This window comes from Bombina bombina, chromosome 2 (genome assembly GCF_027579735.1).
Source record: "Bombina bombina isolate aBomBom1 chromosome 2, aBomBom1.pri, whole genome shotgun sequence".
NCBI classification, from domain to species: Eukaryota; Metazoa; Chordata; class Amphibia; order Anura; family Bombinatoridae; genus Bombina; species Bombina bombina.
In genome coordinates, this window is record NC_069500.1 from 906,784,480 (window position 1) to 906,804,592 (window position 20,113).

The 20,113-nt window shown below is 35.9% G+C and overlaps 1 protein-coding gene across 1 annotated transcript in view; it reads right to left on the reverse strand.

Moving 5' to 3' along the window:
- DNAH6 (dynein axonemal heavy chain 6) overlaps positions 1–18,142 on the reverse strand; it is a 482,313-nt gene extending 464,171 nt beyond the window's left edge. Inside the window, exons 1-2 of the mRNA XM_053703293.1 lie at positions 17,876–18,142; positions 9,102–9,293 (exon numbers count right to left, since the gene is read on the reverse strand). Of these exons, the coding sequence (XP_053559268.1) occupies positions 9,102–9,293; positions 17,876–18,142 (459 nt within the window). The remainder of the gene's footprint in view (positions 1–9,101; positions 9,294–17,875) is intronic.
- Between the last annotated feature and the right edge of the window lie 1,971 nt (positions 18,143–20,113).

The window sequence follows — 20,113 nt, forward strand, 5'->3', positions numbered from 1 at the left end:
CAGAGGTGGCTTGAGGTTTATATAACAAAAACTGTCTGAAAAACAGGGTGGGCCGTGGACTTACCGTGTCAAGAAAAAAGAAATTTATCAGGTAAGCATAAATTCTGCTTTCTTTCTAATGACACGGTGAGTCCACGGATCATCATCAATTACTGTTGGAAATCAATACCCAAACTAGAGGACACAGATGATTAGGGAGGGACAAGACAGGTAACATAAACAGAAGGCACCACTGCTTGAAGAACCTTTCTCCCAAAGGAAGCCTCGGCCGAGGCAAAAGTATCAAACTTATAGAATTTGGAAAAAGTATGCAAAGATGACCAATTCGCAGCCCTTGCAAATCTGCTCTACAGAAGCTTCATTTTTGAAAGCCCTGGAAGAAGAGACAGTCCTTGTGGAATGAGCTGTGATCTTCTCAGGAGGTTGCTGACCAGCAGTCTCATAGGCCAAACAAATTATACTTTTTAATCAGAGTGAAAGAGAAGTAGCCGTAGCTCTCTGACCCTTGCATTTCCCAGAGAAACAGACAAACAAAGCAGAAGACTGGCGAAAATCCTTAGTTGCCCCTTAGTTGCCTGTAAGTAGAATTTCAATGCACGCTTCTTATGAGAAGAAGGATTAGGACACAAGGAAGGAACAACAATTTCCTGATTAATATTCCTATCCAAAACAACCTTGGGAAGGAAACCTAACTTAGTAGGTAGAACCACCTTATCAGAATGAAAAGATAAGGTAAGAGGAATCATACTGTAACGCAGAGAGCTCAGAAACTCTACGAGCAGAAAAAATGGCAACAAGAAACAAAACCTTCCAAGATAACATCTTAATATCTAAGGAATGCATAGGCCTCAAACAGAGCCTACTGAAGGACTTTAGGAACAAGGTTAAGACTCCAGGGAGGAGTAACAGGTTTAAACACAGGCCTGATTCTGACAAGGCCTGACAAAAGGATTGTACATCTGGTACATCTGCCAGAGGCTTATGCAATAAAATAGACAAGGCAGATATTTGACCCTTCAAGGTACTCGCTGACAAACCCTTTCTCCAGACCCTCCTGGAGAAAGGACAAACTCCTGGGAATCCTGACTTTACTCCACGAAAAAACCTTTGGATTCACACCAGTACAGATAATTACTCCATATTTTATGGTAAATCCTTCTAGTCACAGGCTTACGAGCCTGAATCAAGGTCTCAAAGACCGATTCCGGGAAACCCTCACTTAGACCAAAACTAAGCGTTCAATCTCCAAGCAGTCAGCTTCAGAGAAATGAGATTTGGATGAAGGAAGGGACCCTGAAGTAGAAGGTCCTTCCCTCAGCGGAAGTCTCCAAGGTGGAAGAGATGACATTTCCACTAGGTCTGCATACCAAATCCTGCGAGGCTGGCTGTGGTCAGGGGACTTGGTTTCTCCTCACCTGAATTCTCTATCACAAATGGCACTAGACATGGGTGCCCCCCTTTCTCCCCTAATTTTTGTATTGGCTATCGAGCCCCCTGGACCAGGCCATACGGAATTCCACAAAAATTACAGGGGTGGCATTCAGAGGGTCAGAGGAGCAGATCGCTCTCTTGCCGATGATGTCACCATCTTTTTATCTAATCCCATTGGGTTCTCTCCCTGAGGTGTTTGATATAATCGAGTATTTCAGGAAGTGTAGTTAATACAAAATTAAACTGAGGCACTGCCTATCCACTTGCCTGCATTTCAATTGGAGATTCTGCAAACGACCCTACTCCTTCCAATGGGCTGCTGATACTATTAAGCATCTGGGACTGCAGGCTTGGACCGAATCTAGGTTAGTGGTCGATAAGAATTACAATTTCTTGTTCAGGATATATCTACCCTCCTAAACTCTGGAATTCCAGAGAGATATCTTGGCTGGGAAGGATTGCATCGTTGAAAAATGTCGGTTCTCCCTAAGCTCCTCTACTATTTTAGGTGTTTACCACTTAACCTCTCTAGAGGGTTACTAAGCAAATTTCAGTCTTCTTCCAGAGATACATCTGGGGGTCTTCTAGACCTAGGATAGCTGCAAAAATATTGCAAAACATTTTGATCAAGGGGGCATAGCTCATGCCCAGTATCCTTGTATAATATGAGGTATCCCGTCTGACACATATTTTTTTGTGGGCTGACAAGGGCGAACCCACAGTGATGGAAGGATTATAGAGGGTTCTAGTCTGCCTGCTGACATTGGTTTAATGGATATTCCTGGATTCCAATATACAGGTTGGGCAAGTTAAAGATCAGCAATTTGATTATAAACTTAATTACCTGGCAATCCCTTAGACATATGGCGGAAATTTCTCCCCACCCTTCTCCAATTCATTCCATCCAGGGCCTGATGGCCACACTTCCTGACATGCATAGTTCTCAGTGGAAAAAATGGAACTTGCTGACGGTCTCACAATTTATACGCACCTGAGGCCTTGACTCCGCCCAAAAGGTCTCCTCCATTGTTCCTGATTCACCCTTATGGTTCAGGTTCGAATACACGAGATTATATGATCTTCTCATTTCTTGGGGTTTCCCCCAAATTAGAATGCCGAGCCTTAACCTCATGGAAAAAAACTATGGATAATGAAAACAACGATCCCCAAGACCCTGTCATGACACTATGCGATGATACAGTCCTCTACTAACACAGACAGAATTTGGCATTTAAGGGCCTGGGAGCATGACATGGCTCTTAACAATCAGCGACATGGACTTACATCGAGCCATCACTCTAACAAAAAAAACTCTACATTGTGCTTACTCCATTGAATCCTATATGAAAATCCTATGGTACTATACCCTTGCTAGACTGTCACGGATGTTTTCCCGACCTACCACCTTTGTGCTGGCGAAACTGTGGAGAGAGGGGCTCGATCTCCGATCAAGAGCTGCCCTGCTCTTGATCCCTGCTGGAAGGAAGTGTTTCAACTTTGTAAAATGATCAGAGTGACTCTCCCCCAGAGACCTGAGATTGTCCTCTTCAACATATTCCCACCCTAAAATTCCCAACCTGCAATCTAGACTGATCATATTTGTCTTCGCTGGTATGAAATTCTCCATAGCAAGATCATGGAAACAACACACGCCCCCCAACTTGGCAAAGGTTGTCGAAAGATAATTAAATTCTTTGCCAAATATGCAAAGAGGTTTCTACTTCAGCCTGAATAAGGGAGATCTGTATTGAAAATCTGGGAAGCCTTGGTTCCGCTACCTGGGACGAGGGCTGGAAAAAATAAAGCAGGTATGCTTCCTGCCCTGCCCCCTTGCCACTGAACAGTCATTAGAGTATCCCTGAAGTAAGGTTCTTGTCCGGTGCCCCTTCCTCACATCCTCTCACACTGTGTTTCTGCTCCCTCTCCCCTTCCCTCCCTTTTCCCTTCCCTTCCTTTTCCCTCCCTTTTTTCTTTTATATATTGTGCATTCTCACCCCGCCTGTGGCTGCTATCGGAGTGGATCACTGGCAACAAACCCCTCACTACATATAATCATAATCATTTCCCAATTAGATGTGTATGTACCGCTTGCCTAAAATATTTAGGAGGAAGTTTGAGCCAGATAGTTGCATCTACAATTTGTACATAAACGCTAATACTCAATCTCAAAATCAGAAGATGCCTTAGCCTTGGCCCCTGTATGTCATCCCCTTCCCGTCTCCCTACCTTTCACTATATGTTTTCCCCCTCCCCCCCCCCTAGAATCCTTTTTCCCTAACCCCACCTGGTATCATTATCAAAGTTTATCATTTAGAAGTTTTATCTCTTGGAAAACTATGTAGATTCCTACCAATGCAATATATTGGCCATTGTTTTTTCTGTTTTGACTTAAATATCTATTTGAATATGTTGGTAACTCAAACATAACGTTTCTCATTGTGTAACATAATTTTTGTCTTACAAGGTTGATTTCTCACATTTTGGACATTATAAGGACCTCATAGTCCATGTACTATAACGCATTATTGTATGGTAAACACTGTATATCAGATGATGTTCTGATTATATACCTCCTGATTGTGTACACTCTGCCTTTTGTTGGTGTGAATAGGAGGATTTAAGTTTGTTTATTGTTTCTGCAATTTCCAATATTCACAATAAAGCTCTTTGAAAATTAAAAAAAAAAAAAATCCTTTGAGGCCACGCCGGGGCTATTAGAATTACAGACGCCCTCACCTGCTCTTGATTCGAGCAATGACTCTTGGAAGGAGAGCAAACGGAGGAAACAGGTATGCTAGACTGAAGTTCCAAGGAACTGCCAGAGCATCTATCAGAAATGCTGCGGATCCCTTGACCTCGAGCCGTATCTCAGCAGTTTGGCATTCTGACGAGAGAAGCCATGACATCCAACTCGGCTGCCCCACTTGAGGGTCAAGCTGGAAAACACATCTGGATGAAATTCCCAGCATCAGAAGAAGAAGGACTTACCTCTCAGAGTCTGGGATTTCTCCCTCAGACACTACCGACATGTCTTCTTCCTAAGGTTTATGGGAAGGGACACCCTGGATAGCCTCAACTTGATCAGAAACCCTTACTAACTGTTTCCTTAAATTTCCTTTTACGCCTTCCCTGCAACATGGCAAAAGCTGACAAGGCCTCAGATACCACAAGGGGATACCTGGGAAGCAATGTCTTGTAGAGAAAAATCCTACAGGATTATCAGAGGAAACATAGGGCACTGTATGTGGAGACTGAAAAGGTTGGGACGCTTGAGGAGAAAGCTGCGGCATATCTACTACAGGAGACACCTGAACAGCATTTGTCTGGGATAATGGTGGCTCATGGTCAAATATTTTATCTCTATAAACTTAAAGTTCTCTCAATGCATGAGGGAAAAAAAGGAACTGGGTGTTCCACCTGAGAGCCCAAAGCATAACTGACAAGCAGCAAACTTTGCCTGGGATAATGGTTTGGAAAAGGCCTCTTGATCCATCATATGTAATAAAAAAGGATAAAGTGAAAATAATCTTTATTTAAAAAAATAAAAGTGTACTTTGTCTTTAAATAAATTGTGTGTTAGCGTAACAAACCAAACAGACCTCATGCTATCTATACACCTCAGTAGCTTTACTGAGGTGCCTACCTGTCTTGCAGCTCACGGAGTGGCTACCCTCACAGAAAAGACAATCGGACTTGAAAAACAGCAGCGCAGAGAAAACGGAGATCAGAGCAACCGACTACAACGTCACAAGTACGCAGCTCTGTACAGTCGCACTGAAGTGCGCCCAAAAGAAAAAACGCTTCAACAAGGACCCTCCCCTTTCAATTACGGAGTGGTCATAGGGTTACAGAGCCCTTATTGCCGAAAAACGGCTTAAAACAGTGACATTTTTATGACCCAAAAAAATAAAAAAAGTTAAAGTCTGTAGGAACAGACATACTTACTGAGCCACCATGAATCCCTCTCCTTACAGTCTCAATGCTCAAAATTGCCTTAAATAAACCCCAAACATGAAGGTCTTAAAAATAAAGTCCCATTTTTTTACAAGACAGCCCTTAGCTTTAACAAGTGCCAGTATTCTCCTTTGTAAAAGAAAATTAAAATGGCACTTATCTGAAAATGCTATCCGGCAGCAGGACAGCTCACCTGGTTTGAGAGGGTGCAGCACCTCACATGGACCTGTGAAAAAAGAAAGAAACTGAGTAAACCTACTCAGGCTTTCTGGATAGTGCAGCAGATTCTTGAGAAAATGCAGTGAGGATTGTACCCCACAACTTCTCAAGTGCTCAAAAGCCACCACTGCCCTAACGAAGAGACTGACGTGGACTAAGGCTAGACCCCAATAAAGATCAGAGTAAGTTTACTCTGCTTTAAAAATAATAAATCTTGATTGAAGAAAACTTCACAACAGACACCTAAACTTTACCACCTCCTTGCACTACAGGCAAAGAGAATGACTGGGGGGTTGTTGGTAGGGAAGTGATACTTAAGAGCTTTGCTGTGGTGCTCTTTGCCTCCTCCTGCTGGCCAGGAGTGATATTTCCAACAGTAATTGATGATGATCTGTGGACTCATGGTGTGATTAGAAAGAATCATAGTTCTATCTGCAGTATTACATGTAAACCTTTTAAAATAAACTACTTACAAATGCATAACAAAATGGAGTTCACTGCTCCTTTAAAATCATTGTACACAATAAAGAAATAGACATTAAACTAAAAGCGATATAAAAGTCACAACTGAAGTGTGCTCTAGTGGCCATATTTAGTCATGTGCTGCCTGGATTCTAACAACCTTTTGGAAATAATACTGATCCCTTGTCTAGACTATGAATATCTACTGCAGCTTTGAATCCATTAATAAAATCTGACCAGCTCTGAACTTGTCTTGTTATTGCTCATGTCTTGCAAACATAAATGTCATTGCTAGTTTTTATAATATCTCAAATTATATAGTTTAATCTAATGAAGACACAATTTTATAATTGGTTTAGTCTGTCTCCTTCCTTCTCTGCAATTCCTACTCAGCCTGTCATAACCCGAACCTTTACAAAAACTCTTATACCTCTCTACCAGCATTCAATAGGATAGATCCCCACAAGATAGAAAACTTTGTGCTGTATGATTCTTTTATATGACAATTTCAACAAAATCTCATACAAAATAAGCCATAAATTTGCAATATAACAATACAACATTGTGTTTAAAAGAACACATGGGGGTAGATTTACCAAGCAGCGGATGCTGTAATCTACCCCGAAGTTGCAGGTCCGCTTGAATCTTAAGAAGCAACGATCGTAAGACCGCTGCTCCTTAACTCATCTGTCACCTCTGAGGTGGCGGACAGCAATCATCCCGATCGGATACGATCGGAATGATTGACACTTCCTGCTAGTGGCCGATTGGCCGCAAATGTGCAGGGGGCCGCATTGCACAAGCATTTCACCAGAAATGCTTGTGCAATGATAAATGCTGACAGACGGACATGATCCGCTACAACATTTTATAAATCTACCCCATTGTATCAAGAAAATAATGACAAATCTGCACAGGATAACAAAATATCCAAAATTTCTTTTATGTTTTAACAGTGTAGATAGAATAAATCATCATAAATTTAGGAAAGTTAGAAAGATACCACTAAAATCAATATATCACTTTACATAAAAATTATGAAAAAAGAAAAAATATTTCCCTCTCTTGCTCGTAACTACACAGTCTTCCCCGGGCCACAACCACTACTACTGGGAGTGGCCTAAACCTTGGAGTGATGTTACCATTGTTGAAAAGATCATATGATACAACTCAACCACTTCCAACGTACAGTATGGTCTTTCATTCTCCATTGTAAGGTACTTCTCTTTGAAAAGGGACATTAAACACTAAATAAATTTAATACACTGCCCTCTAATTACATGTGCTGCCATTTTGGAACCTAGGTTTCACTGCAGAGTAATATAGTAAATATGGAGCACTAAACATATGGTTGGAGTTCTTTATTTAACCATAAAATGTTTAATTATGCATAGGCAAAAAAAAAACTTTCAATGCACTTTAATTATTTGTTATGCCTGCTTTTTCTGTAATTTAAAGGAACATTAAACACTAAAAAGTGTCATGGTTCTGCCCTCATTTTGGAACTTAGGTTACACTGCAGGTATCTGAAGGAGAATTGCTGCACATTTGAAAACAAACCAGCATTGAGGCGCAGTAAAAACTAGATTTCAACATAGTGGCACCCATGACTACAGGGAGGCAGGGAATAACCTCAATAATAAGCTTATAAAATGTCCCTTTAATCCACTTGCACCATCCATAGTGAAAACAACTTAACTGTAGCAGATTGCATAAACCCCATCAAAAAGGACAATTCAAGAAGATAAGAAGATGCACATTAAATGGACATCATATATACAGTATATATATATATATAATATATATATATATATATATATATATATATATATATATATATATATATATATATTATATATATATATACAGGTAGCCCTCAGTTTACACCGGGTTAGGTTCCAGAAGGAATGGTTGTAAATCGAAACCGTTGTAAATTGAAACCCAGTTTATAATGTAAGTCAATGGGAAGTGAGGGAGATAGGTTCCAGGCCCCTCTCAAAATTGTCATAAGTAACACCTAATACATTATTTTTAAAGCATTGAAATGAAGACTTTAAATGCTAAACAGCATTATAAACCTAATAAAATAATCACACAACACAGAATATATATTATATTATATATATAATTAAACTAAGTTAAACGAACAAAAACATTTGCTAAACAGCATTATAAACCTAATAAAATAATCACACAACACAGACTTCACTTGCATTTTTCTGCAAACAGTTCTTTCTATGCATTCCAATCTGGACTGATTTATAGACAGGAAGATCTTGTTCCTTTGAAATCTGCTTGATAGCTCAGGTCTGGTTAAACTGATTAATTTCAGCTTGCTTGGCTTTGCTGCAACACAAGCGGACAACTCCACCTACTGGCTATTTTAATAAATGCACTGCTTCTCAATGCTTTTCAATAGCAGTCACATGACTGGAAAAAAAGGTTGTTATTCTGAAACGGTGTAAATTGAACCGTTGTAAAACGAGGGCCACCTGTGTATATATATATATATATGTGTGTGTGTTACATCTTATTGCCTCTCGTTGTGGTAAATCATTAATGCCAATACAAACTTAGGGACAAAAAAGTGCAAAACGAAAATTCTTTAATGTGTTGGAACATTTTTTTATTGCCCTATTGCTTGCATATGGGGTTAAACAACTAGTTAAAGTCAACTCCAGAGCAGCAATGCACTACTGGTGTCTACCTGAACATATCTGGTTAGTCAATGACAGAAGGCATATGTGTTTATCTACCAATCATCAGCTAGCTCCCAGTAGTGCATTTCGACTCCTGAGTCCACCCAGTTATGCTTTTAAACAAAGGATACCAAATGAACAAAGAAAGCAAAGCAAAATTAATATTAAAAGTAATTTAACAAATCTATTAATATTTAATTTTCTATCTGAACCATGAAATTTTAATTTTGATTTTTATGCCCCTCGTGTACCTGATGATAATGTGCATGATAATAAAAGAAAGAAAATACAATTATTAATAACAATATAAAACAATATTATCTAGTTTTATCATACCTGCTTTTCTTTTAAGTCATCTGGAAGTTCTGGCAATGGTGAATGTGATGAAATAGGTTCCACAATAACAGATCTCTGCCCTTTTTCTGAGGATGTGGGACGCTTAAGAACACCTCGACTTATAAGATCTTCTTTATTCTTTTTATATATATACTCAGGATGATGATGATCTTGATATGTCTTCAACACAGGCTTTTAAGTAAAGGTAAACATAGTCTGTTACATGGCTTCAAATTAAATTATATTGGATGGCTTGAAAGGACAGACAATGAATGGCTGATCATATATATATATTTATGTTTGTGATGTACAGGGTTAACCAAACCTGCAACAGTCAACAGTTTGTCACAGAAAGAGTTAACCGACCCTTTCCACCTTAACCAGTTTGTCACAGTCTAGCCACTTCAGGCAAGTCTGTCACTTAGTTCAGTGGGTGCAAGGGTTAACAAACACTCTCTCATTTGTACTAGACCCACAAAAATGTTGAAATTTCCCTTTAATGTCACCCCCACTAAACTATCTCTGCTATTAATATTATTATATAGGAAATCCTAAGAAAAAAACCCACACTAACAGATTCAAAATCCCATATTTGGACAAAAATCAATCTAAAACAATAATACTGTTATTACTTTTCTCTTCTGTAACATGGTTCAAATATTAGACAAAGGCAAAAACGTAATAAAGGAACATTTATTATGAACAAAAAAAGAGTCACAGTGTGTTTTTATAAAAAAGGAATTATTATTTTTCCTGATGTCAGGTTTCTTGCCAGGCCAGTTCCCTTCCAGGGTGTGGGCAAGGAGAGTAGCCATCCCTTTTTATTGCAGGCCATAAACCCATTGCAAGCCCTGGCTGAAGTTTTAGAATAACTTATAATTTTAGTTATGTATACACAGTACACATACATTTATAAGCAATCCCATTGTGACATCATGAGGATTATTTTAATACCAAACATATCATATTTGGTCATCCAGTAACATAAAAGTGATTATGTCCTAGAATGTCATCTTTGATCAACCTCAGGTTTGTGTCTTGATAGAGATACTGTTTTCTGTTACTCTGTTGACTGGTTGGCCCATAAAAATCATTTTCCTGAGAATAGCAGATTGCAGATTATAGCTGGCTCTCCAGATGTATATAATAAAAAACATTCGTCCCAAAAACCTTGCCTTTTTTATTTAGTAGACAGAAATACAGGATACAAAAAGAAAAGAAAGAAAAATGTATCCCTGATATTGTAAAATCATGAGGTGTTCATGACAATATTTATACAGTGTGAAGTACTACTTTTATGAAGGTGAAACACATAGACGTGCAGGGTCGCTATTCTTAACATGCATATCATTATATGCTCTAAAGAATTAGAGCATGTAATTTTTCGAGTACAATAGCCCTTTAATTGTTGATAGATAAATAAATAGAAAGATAGATACTGTAGATAGATCAAATAGATGATAGATAAAGAGATAGATTGTCATGTATACATAAACTTTTATGTCCTTGTATTCTCAGTGTATCATAAAACCAAGTATTGCACTGTTGGAGAAATATTACAATTAAAAGTAGTTGATCTCAGCTAAATTATTGAATTACTCAGCTGCATTATATCATACTTAGCAGCCGGAACTTATAAACGTTGTCTTCAGGGGGCTACAAGGGCTTCCAGTACAGGATCTGTCAATATTCTATATTGATGATGTGATGATGCTTTCAAACCATATACACTTAACCTTTAATATAATTTTACATTTTGAAAAAAACACTTGTCAGTAATAGAAAGAAAAATGTGGCAAGCTCATCATCAGATTTCCAAGTCTTAATTATCAGCTTTTAAGAGGATAGTATGTATTGGCAATTAAAGGGATAGAAAAGTCAAAATTAAACTTGTATGATTCAGATAGAGCATGTCATTTTAAGACACTTTTAAATTCACTTCTATTTTCAAGTGTGCTTCGTTCTCTTAGTATCCCTTGTTATAAAATGAATACGCACATATCATACACTAGTGGGAGCTGCTGCTAATTGGTGCCTGCACACATTTGTCTTCTGTGATTGGCTAAATAGATATTTTCAGCTTCCTGTCAGTAGTACAATGCTGTCCCTTCAGCAATGGATAACAAGAGAATGAAGAAAATTTGATAATATAATTAAATTGGAAAGTTGTTTAAAATTGTATGTTCTATCTGAATAATAAAATACATTTTTAGGGTTTACTATACCTTTAAACACTGCAATAGTTTAAAGGAATTAAAACTTTCATCTCGGTTGGAAAATGTACATTTGCAAATCCAAAGCAGTCAAGAGACAACCTTGAAAACCCTTTAAATGGACATTAATCCCAGATTTTTTCTTTCATAATTTAGAAAGAAAGTGCAATTTTAAACAACTTTCCAATTTACTTCTATTTTCCAGTTTGCTTCATTCTCTTGATATCTGTTGTTGAAAACCATATCTAATATAAGAAAAATAGAAGACTGCACCAAAGAAGAAAGTACACACGCTCACTTCTAATGGGAACAAGAGCCTAATAGTCTTGTTTTAAAATGCAATATACAAAAAGGGGGTTTGGAAGGAGCGCCTACAATAAGGCTAAAGGAGACTGAACAAAACCTAGCCAGTAGCAAAGAAATGATAATTAATAATTATAACAAAAGTGTGCAAATGTGTGTAAGAATAATATAACAAATTTAAGTGAGAGTGTACAAATATGTGTAGAATGACAATGTGTAATACTAAAAATGTGACGTTACAAATGAATATAAAGAAGCGAATGTATAAACAGAAGTGCTAATGTGTAACCATTGCGTGTAGATATCTAAAAGAACCAATATACAATGAGTAAAAAATATATAAAACAACACAGGTTTAAAAAACAAATGCATACACCTGTATAGTTTAAAACAGAAGCTAGCAAGATTGGCCAATCTAGACAAGTCCCAGGAGAGAAAGAGCACAGTACGGGAAAAGACGCTAGTGTCTAGTTCAAAGTTCCAAAACGGTTAATCCAAATATTCATTCATGATGTTAAAAGAGGAAACGAGTCGAAGACGTCTGAGAAGACTGAAGACGATCCAAAGGTGCATAGAAAATACCTGTGAAGGAAAAAAAGAACAAGGACTGCATACACTAAAAAAATATACAGCAGAAAAAATATATACAGCAGAAAGCGCATTACCGTTTTTCTGCTGTATATATTTTTTAGTGTATGCAGTCCTTGTTCTTTTTTCCCTTCACAGTTATTTTCTATGCACCTTTGGATCGCCTTCAGTCTTCTCAGACATCTTGGACTAGTTTCCTCTTTTAACATCATGAATGAATATTTGGATTAACCGTTTTGGAACTTTGAACTAGACACTAGCGTCTTTTCCCGTACTGTGCTCTTTCTCTCCCGGGACTTGTCTAGATTGGCCAATCTTGCTAGCTTCTGTTTTAAAATATACAGGTGTATGCATTTGTTTTTTAAACCTGTGTTGTTTTATATATTTTTTATTGTATGTTTTATTGTTTACAATCCACAAGCATTTGGGTCAATAGATCTATTATTTCTGTCTTTGTTTTTTATTCAGTAAAATACCCTCTTTTACATCTAATATTCAATTTTATTTTGTTGTTTGAAGCTTAATTGACACACATTGTACTCATTGTACATTGGTTCCTTTAGATATCTACACGCAATGGTTATTGGTTCCTTTAGATATCTACACGCAATGGTTACACATTAGCACTTCTGTTTATACATTCGCTTCTTTATATTCATTTGTAACGTCACATTTTTAGTATTACACATTGTCTTTCTACACATATTTGTACACTCTCACTTAAATTTTTTGTATTATTCTTACACACACTCTCCTTCCAAACCCCCTTTTTGTATATTGAAAACCATATCTAGATAGGTTTAGTAGCTGCTGATTGGTGGCTGCACATAGATGCCTCTTGTGATTGGCTCACCTATGTGCATTGCTATTTCTTCAACAAAGGATACCAAGAGAATAAAGCAAAGTAAATAATAGAAGTAAATTGGAATCTTGTTTAACATTCTATTCTCTATGGGACTCATGAAAGAAAAAATTTGGGTTTCATGTTCCTTTAAGTATGTTTATATTTTCATTTGCTGTAGCCAATGAAGGGACATATGTATATGACCTCCTATATTAATTGCAAAAGCCAACAAAAAATAATGCATTTACATTGCATTGTTTTTAAAATGCTTAATTACAAAATGTTAAGAAGGGTTTAACTTTGAGTTTAATGTCCCTTAAAAGGGAAGGTGTAGTTAATAAAATTAGACACTTCTAAACTCTTAAACAACCTTTTAAGTATGGAAATTACACCATTTTTTATTATTTTACGACCACCTAGAAGGACTTATAGTCAATTCCCAATAGGGTTTATGTGGTGCATATGCAATTTTGTTGCAGATGTCTTTTTTTTTTTTTTTTTTAAAGGGACAGTAAAGTCAAAATTCAATTTTCATGATTCGGATAGAGCATGCAATTTTAAACTTTCTAAATTATTTCTGTTATCAAATTTGCTTCATTCTCTTGGTATCTTTAATTGAAGAATAAAACTAGGTAGGCTCATAAGAGCTCAGGAGTGTGCACGTGTCTTTAGTACTTTATGTCAGCAGTGTTTTGCAACATTATTTGTAGCTTTGTTATACAATGTTGTAAAACACTGCTGCCATAGAGTACTAAAGACATGTGCACACTCCTGAGTTTTATTCTTCAATAAAAGATACTAAGAGAACAAAGCAAATTTGATAACAGAAGAAATTTGGAAAGTTGTTTAAAATTTCATGCTCTATCCGAATCATGAAAGTTTAAATTTACCTTTACTGTCCCTTTAACCCCTTAATGACCGGACCATTTTTCAATTTTCTTACCCTTAATGACAATGGCTATTTTTACATTTCTGCAGTGTTTGTGTTTAGCTGTAATTTCCCTCTTACTCATTTACTGTACCCACACATATATATACCGTTTTTCGCCATTAAATGGACTTTCTAAAGATACCATTATTTTCATCATATCTTATAATTTACTATAAAAAAAATATAAAATATGAGGAAAGAATAAAAAAACACACTTTTTCTAACTTTTACCCCCAAAATCTGTTACACATCTACAACCACCAAAAAACACCCATTCTAAATAGTTTCTAAATTTTGTCCCAAGTTTACAAATACCCAATGTTTACATGTTCTTTGCTTTTTTTGCAAGTTATAGGGCCATAAATACAAGTAGCACTTTGCTATTTCCAAACCGCTTTTTTTCAAAATTAGCGCTAGTTACATTGGAACACTGATATCTTTCAGGAATCCCTGAATATCCCTTGACATGTATATATTTATATTTAGAAGACATCCCAAAGCATTGATCTAGACCCATTTTGGTATATTTCATGCCACCCTTTCACCGCCAAATGCGATCTAATAAAAAAAATTGTTGACTTTTTCACAATTGTTTTCACTAACTTTAGGTTTCTCGCTGAATTTATTTACAAACAACTTGTGCAATTATGGCATAAATGGTTGTAAATACTTCTCTGGGATCCCCTTTGTTCAGAAATAGCAGACCTATATGGATTTGGCGTTGCTTTTTGGTAATTAGAAGGCCGCTAAATGCCGCTGCACACCACACGTGTATTATGCCCAGCCGTGAAGGGGTTAATTAGGGAGCTTGTAGAGAGCTTTTAGGTTTAATTTTAGCTTTAGTGTAGTGTAGTAGACAACCCAAATTATTGATATAGGCCCATTTTGGTATATTTCATGCCACCATTTCACCGCCAAATACGATCAAATAAAAAAAATAACTTACATTTTTCACAAATTTTTTTAGGTTTCTCACTGAAATTATTTACAAACAGCTTGTGCAATTATGGCACAAATGGTTGTAAATGCTTCTCTGGGATCCCCTTTGTTCAGAAATAGCAGACATATATGGCTTTGGTGTTGCTTTTTGGTAATAATAAGGCCGTTAAATACTGCTGCGCACCACACTTGTAATATGCCCAGCAGTTAAGGGGTTAATTAGGTAGCTTGTGGGGTTAATTTTTAGCTTTAGTGTAGAGATCAGCCTCCCACCTGACACATCCCACCCCCTGATCCCCCCTGACCCCCCTCCAACAGCTCTCTTCCCTCCCCACCTCACAATTGTCACCGCCATCTTAAGTACTGGCAGAAAGTCTGCCAGTACTGAAATAAAAATATTTTTTTTATTTTTTGGCATAAAGTCTGCAGTGATAGATCCCCCCTTACCCCACAACCTCCCTGATCCCCCATACATCTTTCTAACCCTCCCCCTCTGTCTATATGCCGCCATCTTGGGTACTGGCAGCTGTCTGCCAGTACCCAATTTGCCCCCCAAAATAGTTTTTTTTTTACTTTTTTAATATAAAATATATGTTTGCTGTAGTGTAGCTGGCCCCCCTAAATAATCTTCAACCCTCCCCCTCCCAGATACCTTATTAAAGAACAAAGATGCCACTGCATCTAGATCGATCTAGTGGGCTGTAAATTTTGCGTGGGGAATAATAATTAGCTACATAGATTATTTATATCCTGTACTTAACAATAGTAAGTAGAAGTGTGTAGACTTAAAAAAATATACTTAGATACACTAAGTCACAAAAAGTATGAGTGAGAAAGTAAGTCATAATACAATACAATATGGCAGTGTAGCTTAAATCGATATTAATAAAATATAACTTTTATTTACAAATAATAAATTACAGTTACAAATGATCAAGCAATGTGGTTATATATTATTGTGAATGTTAATTAATGGTAAATAGATAGAAAATACTGTCAGAATGCTGTTGGTTTTTTATGGTTTTTAATACCATGTTTTCCTGTCCTATCTACAAATAAATTTATGGATTGCTTTGAGGCTCGCTGGTTTCATTTGAGTTTGTGTTAACAGATAGAAAATATTACCAATTATATCAGAGTCCAGGTTGAGCTCCCATAGAGATTGGAGCTATAACTGAAACCTTAACTGGTCTCCCACTAAAGGGAATAATCATCATAGGATTAAACACCTGAGTTAGCGCTAAACTCCTACATTCCGGGAGCTGAATTACTTTTATCGCTATCTAATAAAATACAGCTTTCCTGTTAGTTTATTTTAATGAATAATACCACATTGATCTATTAATCTAGATTTAAAAATATGCTGGAACAAGCAAATTAAAAAAGGAGACAAATTAGCACAGAAATGCTCTATTATTATTTGTATATAAAAGTTATATTTTACTAGTATCAAATTAAGCTACACTGCCATTTGTATTGTAACTTACTTCTTAGTCATACTTTTGTCACTTACTGTAGCTAAGTATTTAACATATGACTGCGTGTCCGGACTCCTGATTAGCTCACCATCTGCTCCAAAGTGATACTTTACCTATGTCCTTAACACCTTTGCAATGATTAAACCCATAGAACTTTATTACAAGTGGAGCGCTATTGTTAGCACAACAGTTGCGCTAGCATAAAGTGTAAGTGTTAAAAAAATTGTTCACCAAACACAACATAAGTACATTAAAATAAACTGTTATACTCATATATACACTTTCTGATAAAAATATTTTATATAAATATTAATAAAAATGTTTATGAGGGTTAAACGGTATATGGTATATGACAAGTATATATATATATATGTGTGTGTGTGTGGGTGTGTCTAAATATGTGTATGTGTGTGTGTGTATATATATATATATATATATATATATATATACACATATATGTGTATATATGTATATGCATGTGTATTTATGTGTATATGCATACATATATACACATAAACACACACACACACACATATATATATATATATATATATATATATATATATATGTGTGTGTGTGTGTATATATACAATTTGGAGCTCATTCCACTCAAATACATTTCAACATGAAAAATAATTTTCAATCAATATTAATATTTTTAAATATGTTTCACTATGTTTTTACGTAAATATTTTACACTTCAATGTTCTTCACTTAGAAGAAAATGTTCTTTGTATTTTTAAATAGATATTTCTATATTGTTATATATACCTGTATATATTCTTATAGGTATATAGGTATAGATATATATTTTTAAAAATTATCAGATATATATAGAAATAATATATTTAAAAATAAAAATAAAGTTTTTTTCTATGTGAAGAACATTTAGCAATGTGGGTTTAAAGTGTGTCAGGTTATCGCACGATGGTTAAGTGTTTTTTTTTTTTTTTTAACAGTGCACCATTGAAGTCTAAGGGGAGACAAAAAAAGACAATGCACTAGCACTTATTCTGAACTTCAGATGAGTAGTAGATTTTTTTGACAAATTTTAAAGTTATGTAAATTGGCTTGGAGAATACAGCCTCTGATTGGCTACTGGTCTTGCATCATTAAAGAAAGGTTAGATAGAGGGACAGGCCTTGTACGTGCAATTTGAAAACATGTGGTGCAATAACCCCTTCTCTACTGGGTTGGGAGAGATGTATTAAAGGGATATCAAACACCTCTTTTTGTGTAAAAAAAAAAAAATTGTGCTTGGCCTATGCTCCTACGAGGAGCCAACAAATAAAATTTCTAACCTACCTAGGTTTTTCAAAATGCTGTAAATTGCCTAAATCTTTTTGGTTGCTTTAGGAGGCATAAGACAAGCAAATTTTTTACACCAACAGTTATTTAATGTCCCTTTAATTCATTATGATCATGTCCCTTTCAATACTAGGTTTAATAGTTTCTGTTTTTCTGTTTTATTAACTTACCAGAGGTTCCAGTTTTATAGCCCTCTGCCGTTTTCTTGTATTGTCTTGTGCTTTTGTATTATGGGTAAAAATGAGTGCCTGTGGGTTTGATGCCATCTGTTTTGGAGCAACTGAGATAATTCTATCCCTTAGCTTGCTCAGATGAGGGCCCTGTGTACAATCCATTTGTTCACTGCTTGACTGCTCTCTGAAACATGATGGTTTAAATGTACCACTGGAACTGCGTGATATACTGGTAGACATTGCAACTGAAATAAAAAGAATCATACAAAATATATAAACAAAGAGAAAAATAACCACATAATATCTAATCACGACACAGAAAGGTTTTATCTTTTCTATAACTGTGCTATCTTTTATATTTCCATTATTTTTGCTAAGTAACCCTTAAAGGGACAGTCAGCACCAGAATTTTTGTTGTTTAAAAGGAAAGATAATCCCTTTATTACCCATTACCCAGTTTTTCATAACCAACACTGTTATAGAAATACACTTTTTACCTCTGTGATTACCTTGTATCTAAGCCTCTGCAAACTACCCCTTATTTCAGTTCTTTTGACAGACTTGCATTTTAGCCAATCAGTGCTCACTCCAGGGTAACTTCACGTGCATGAGCTCAATGTTATCTATATGAAACACATGAACTAATGCCCTCTAGTGGTCAAAATGCATTCAGATTAGAGGCGGCCTTCAAGGTCTAAGAAATTAGCATATGAACCTCCTAGGTTTAGCTTTCAACTAAGAATAAGAAGAGAACAAAGCAAAATTGGTGATAAAAGTAAATTGGAAAGTTGTTTAAAATTACATTCCCTATTTAAATCATGAAAAAAAATGTTGGACTTGACTGTCCCTTTAATTAAGAGATCATTGGAAGCCATAATTCTCTATTACACATAATAAAACCGAGTATTATTATATACAATTTTTATTTAAAGGTACATGAAACACACATTTTTTCTTTTATGATTCAGACAGAGCATGCAGTTTTAAACAACTGCAATATACTTCTATTATCTAATTTGCTTCATTCTCTTGATTTTCTTTGTTGAAGGGGCAGCAACTGACTACTGGGAGCTAGTTGAACACCTGAACAATGGCAAGAGGCATATATGTGCAGTTATCCATTAGCCCATTGTTGCTCCTGAGCCCATCTAGGTATGCTTTTCAACAAAGGATTCCATGAGAATGAAGCTAAATAGAAAATATAAATTAATTTGATAATTGTGTAAAATTAGATACTTTATCTGAATCATAACAGTTTAACTTTGACTTTACTGTCCCTTTAACTATTTGTTTATTATTTTGCATAAAAATGAATAATTTGAAAGTTACAATTCTCATGTTGTTTTGCCCTACCCCAGGCAAAAGTCCCTATGTAATGTTGTAAAGCTTCACAGCATTGGAATCATCCAGAAAAGGTATAATATTTCTGGTATTCTTTTTATTACTTTCAAACCATTTAAGAGTATTTTCTTCATTCTATAATGTTGGATTATTTACTTTAACTATTCACATCAAAATAAATATCTTTTTTCTTATTACTTATGTATGAATGTCTCTCTTATAGATATGCAATGACTGGTAAAACATCTTATGTTTAAAGGGACAGTATACTGTAAAATTGTTTTCCCTTAAAGGGACACTGAACCCAAAATGTTTTCTTTCGTGATTCAGATAGAGCATGCAATTTTAAGCAACTTTCTAATTTACTCCTATTATCAAATTTTCTTCATTCTCTTGATATCTTTATTTGAAATGCAATAATGTAAGTTTAGATTCCGGCCCATTTTGGTGAACAACCTGGGTTGTCCTTGCTGATTGGTGGATAAATTGATCCACCAATAAAAAAAGTGCTGTCCAGAGTACTGAACAAAAAAAAAACCCTTAGATGCCTTCTTTTTCAAATAAAGATAGCAAGAGAACAAAGAAAAATTCATAATAGGAGTAAATTAGAAAGTTGCTTATAATTGCATGCTCTATCTGAATCACGGAAGAAAAAAGGTGGGTTCAGTGTCCCTTTAATGTGTTTTTTAATTACTTTTTTTGCCAACTGCAGAGAATAAAATGTATGAGAATTTGCTTTTTAAGGTTTATTTGTGTATATGAACTGGCTGATTTTTTGTTTTAACCCTTTAAGGACACAGCTTTCAGTTTGCTCAATTGTTTTATGACGGAAAAATTCCATCATATGTCCTTAAGAGGTTAAAGCCACAACCTAATAAAATGGGTTGAGCTTGT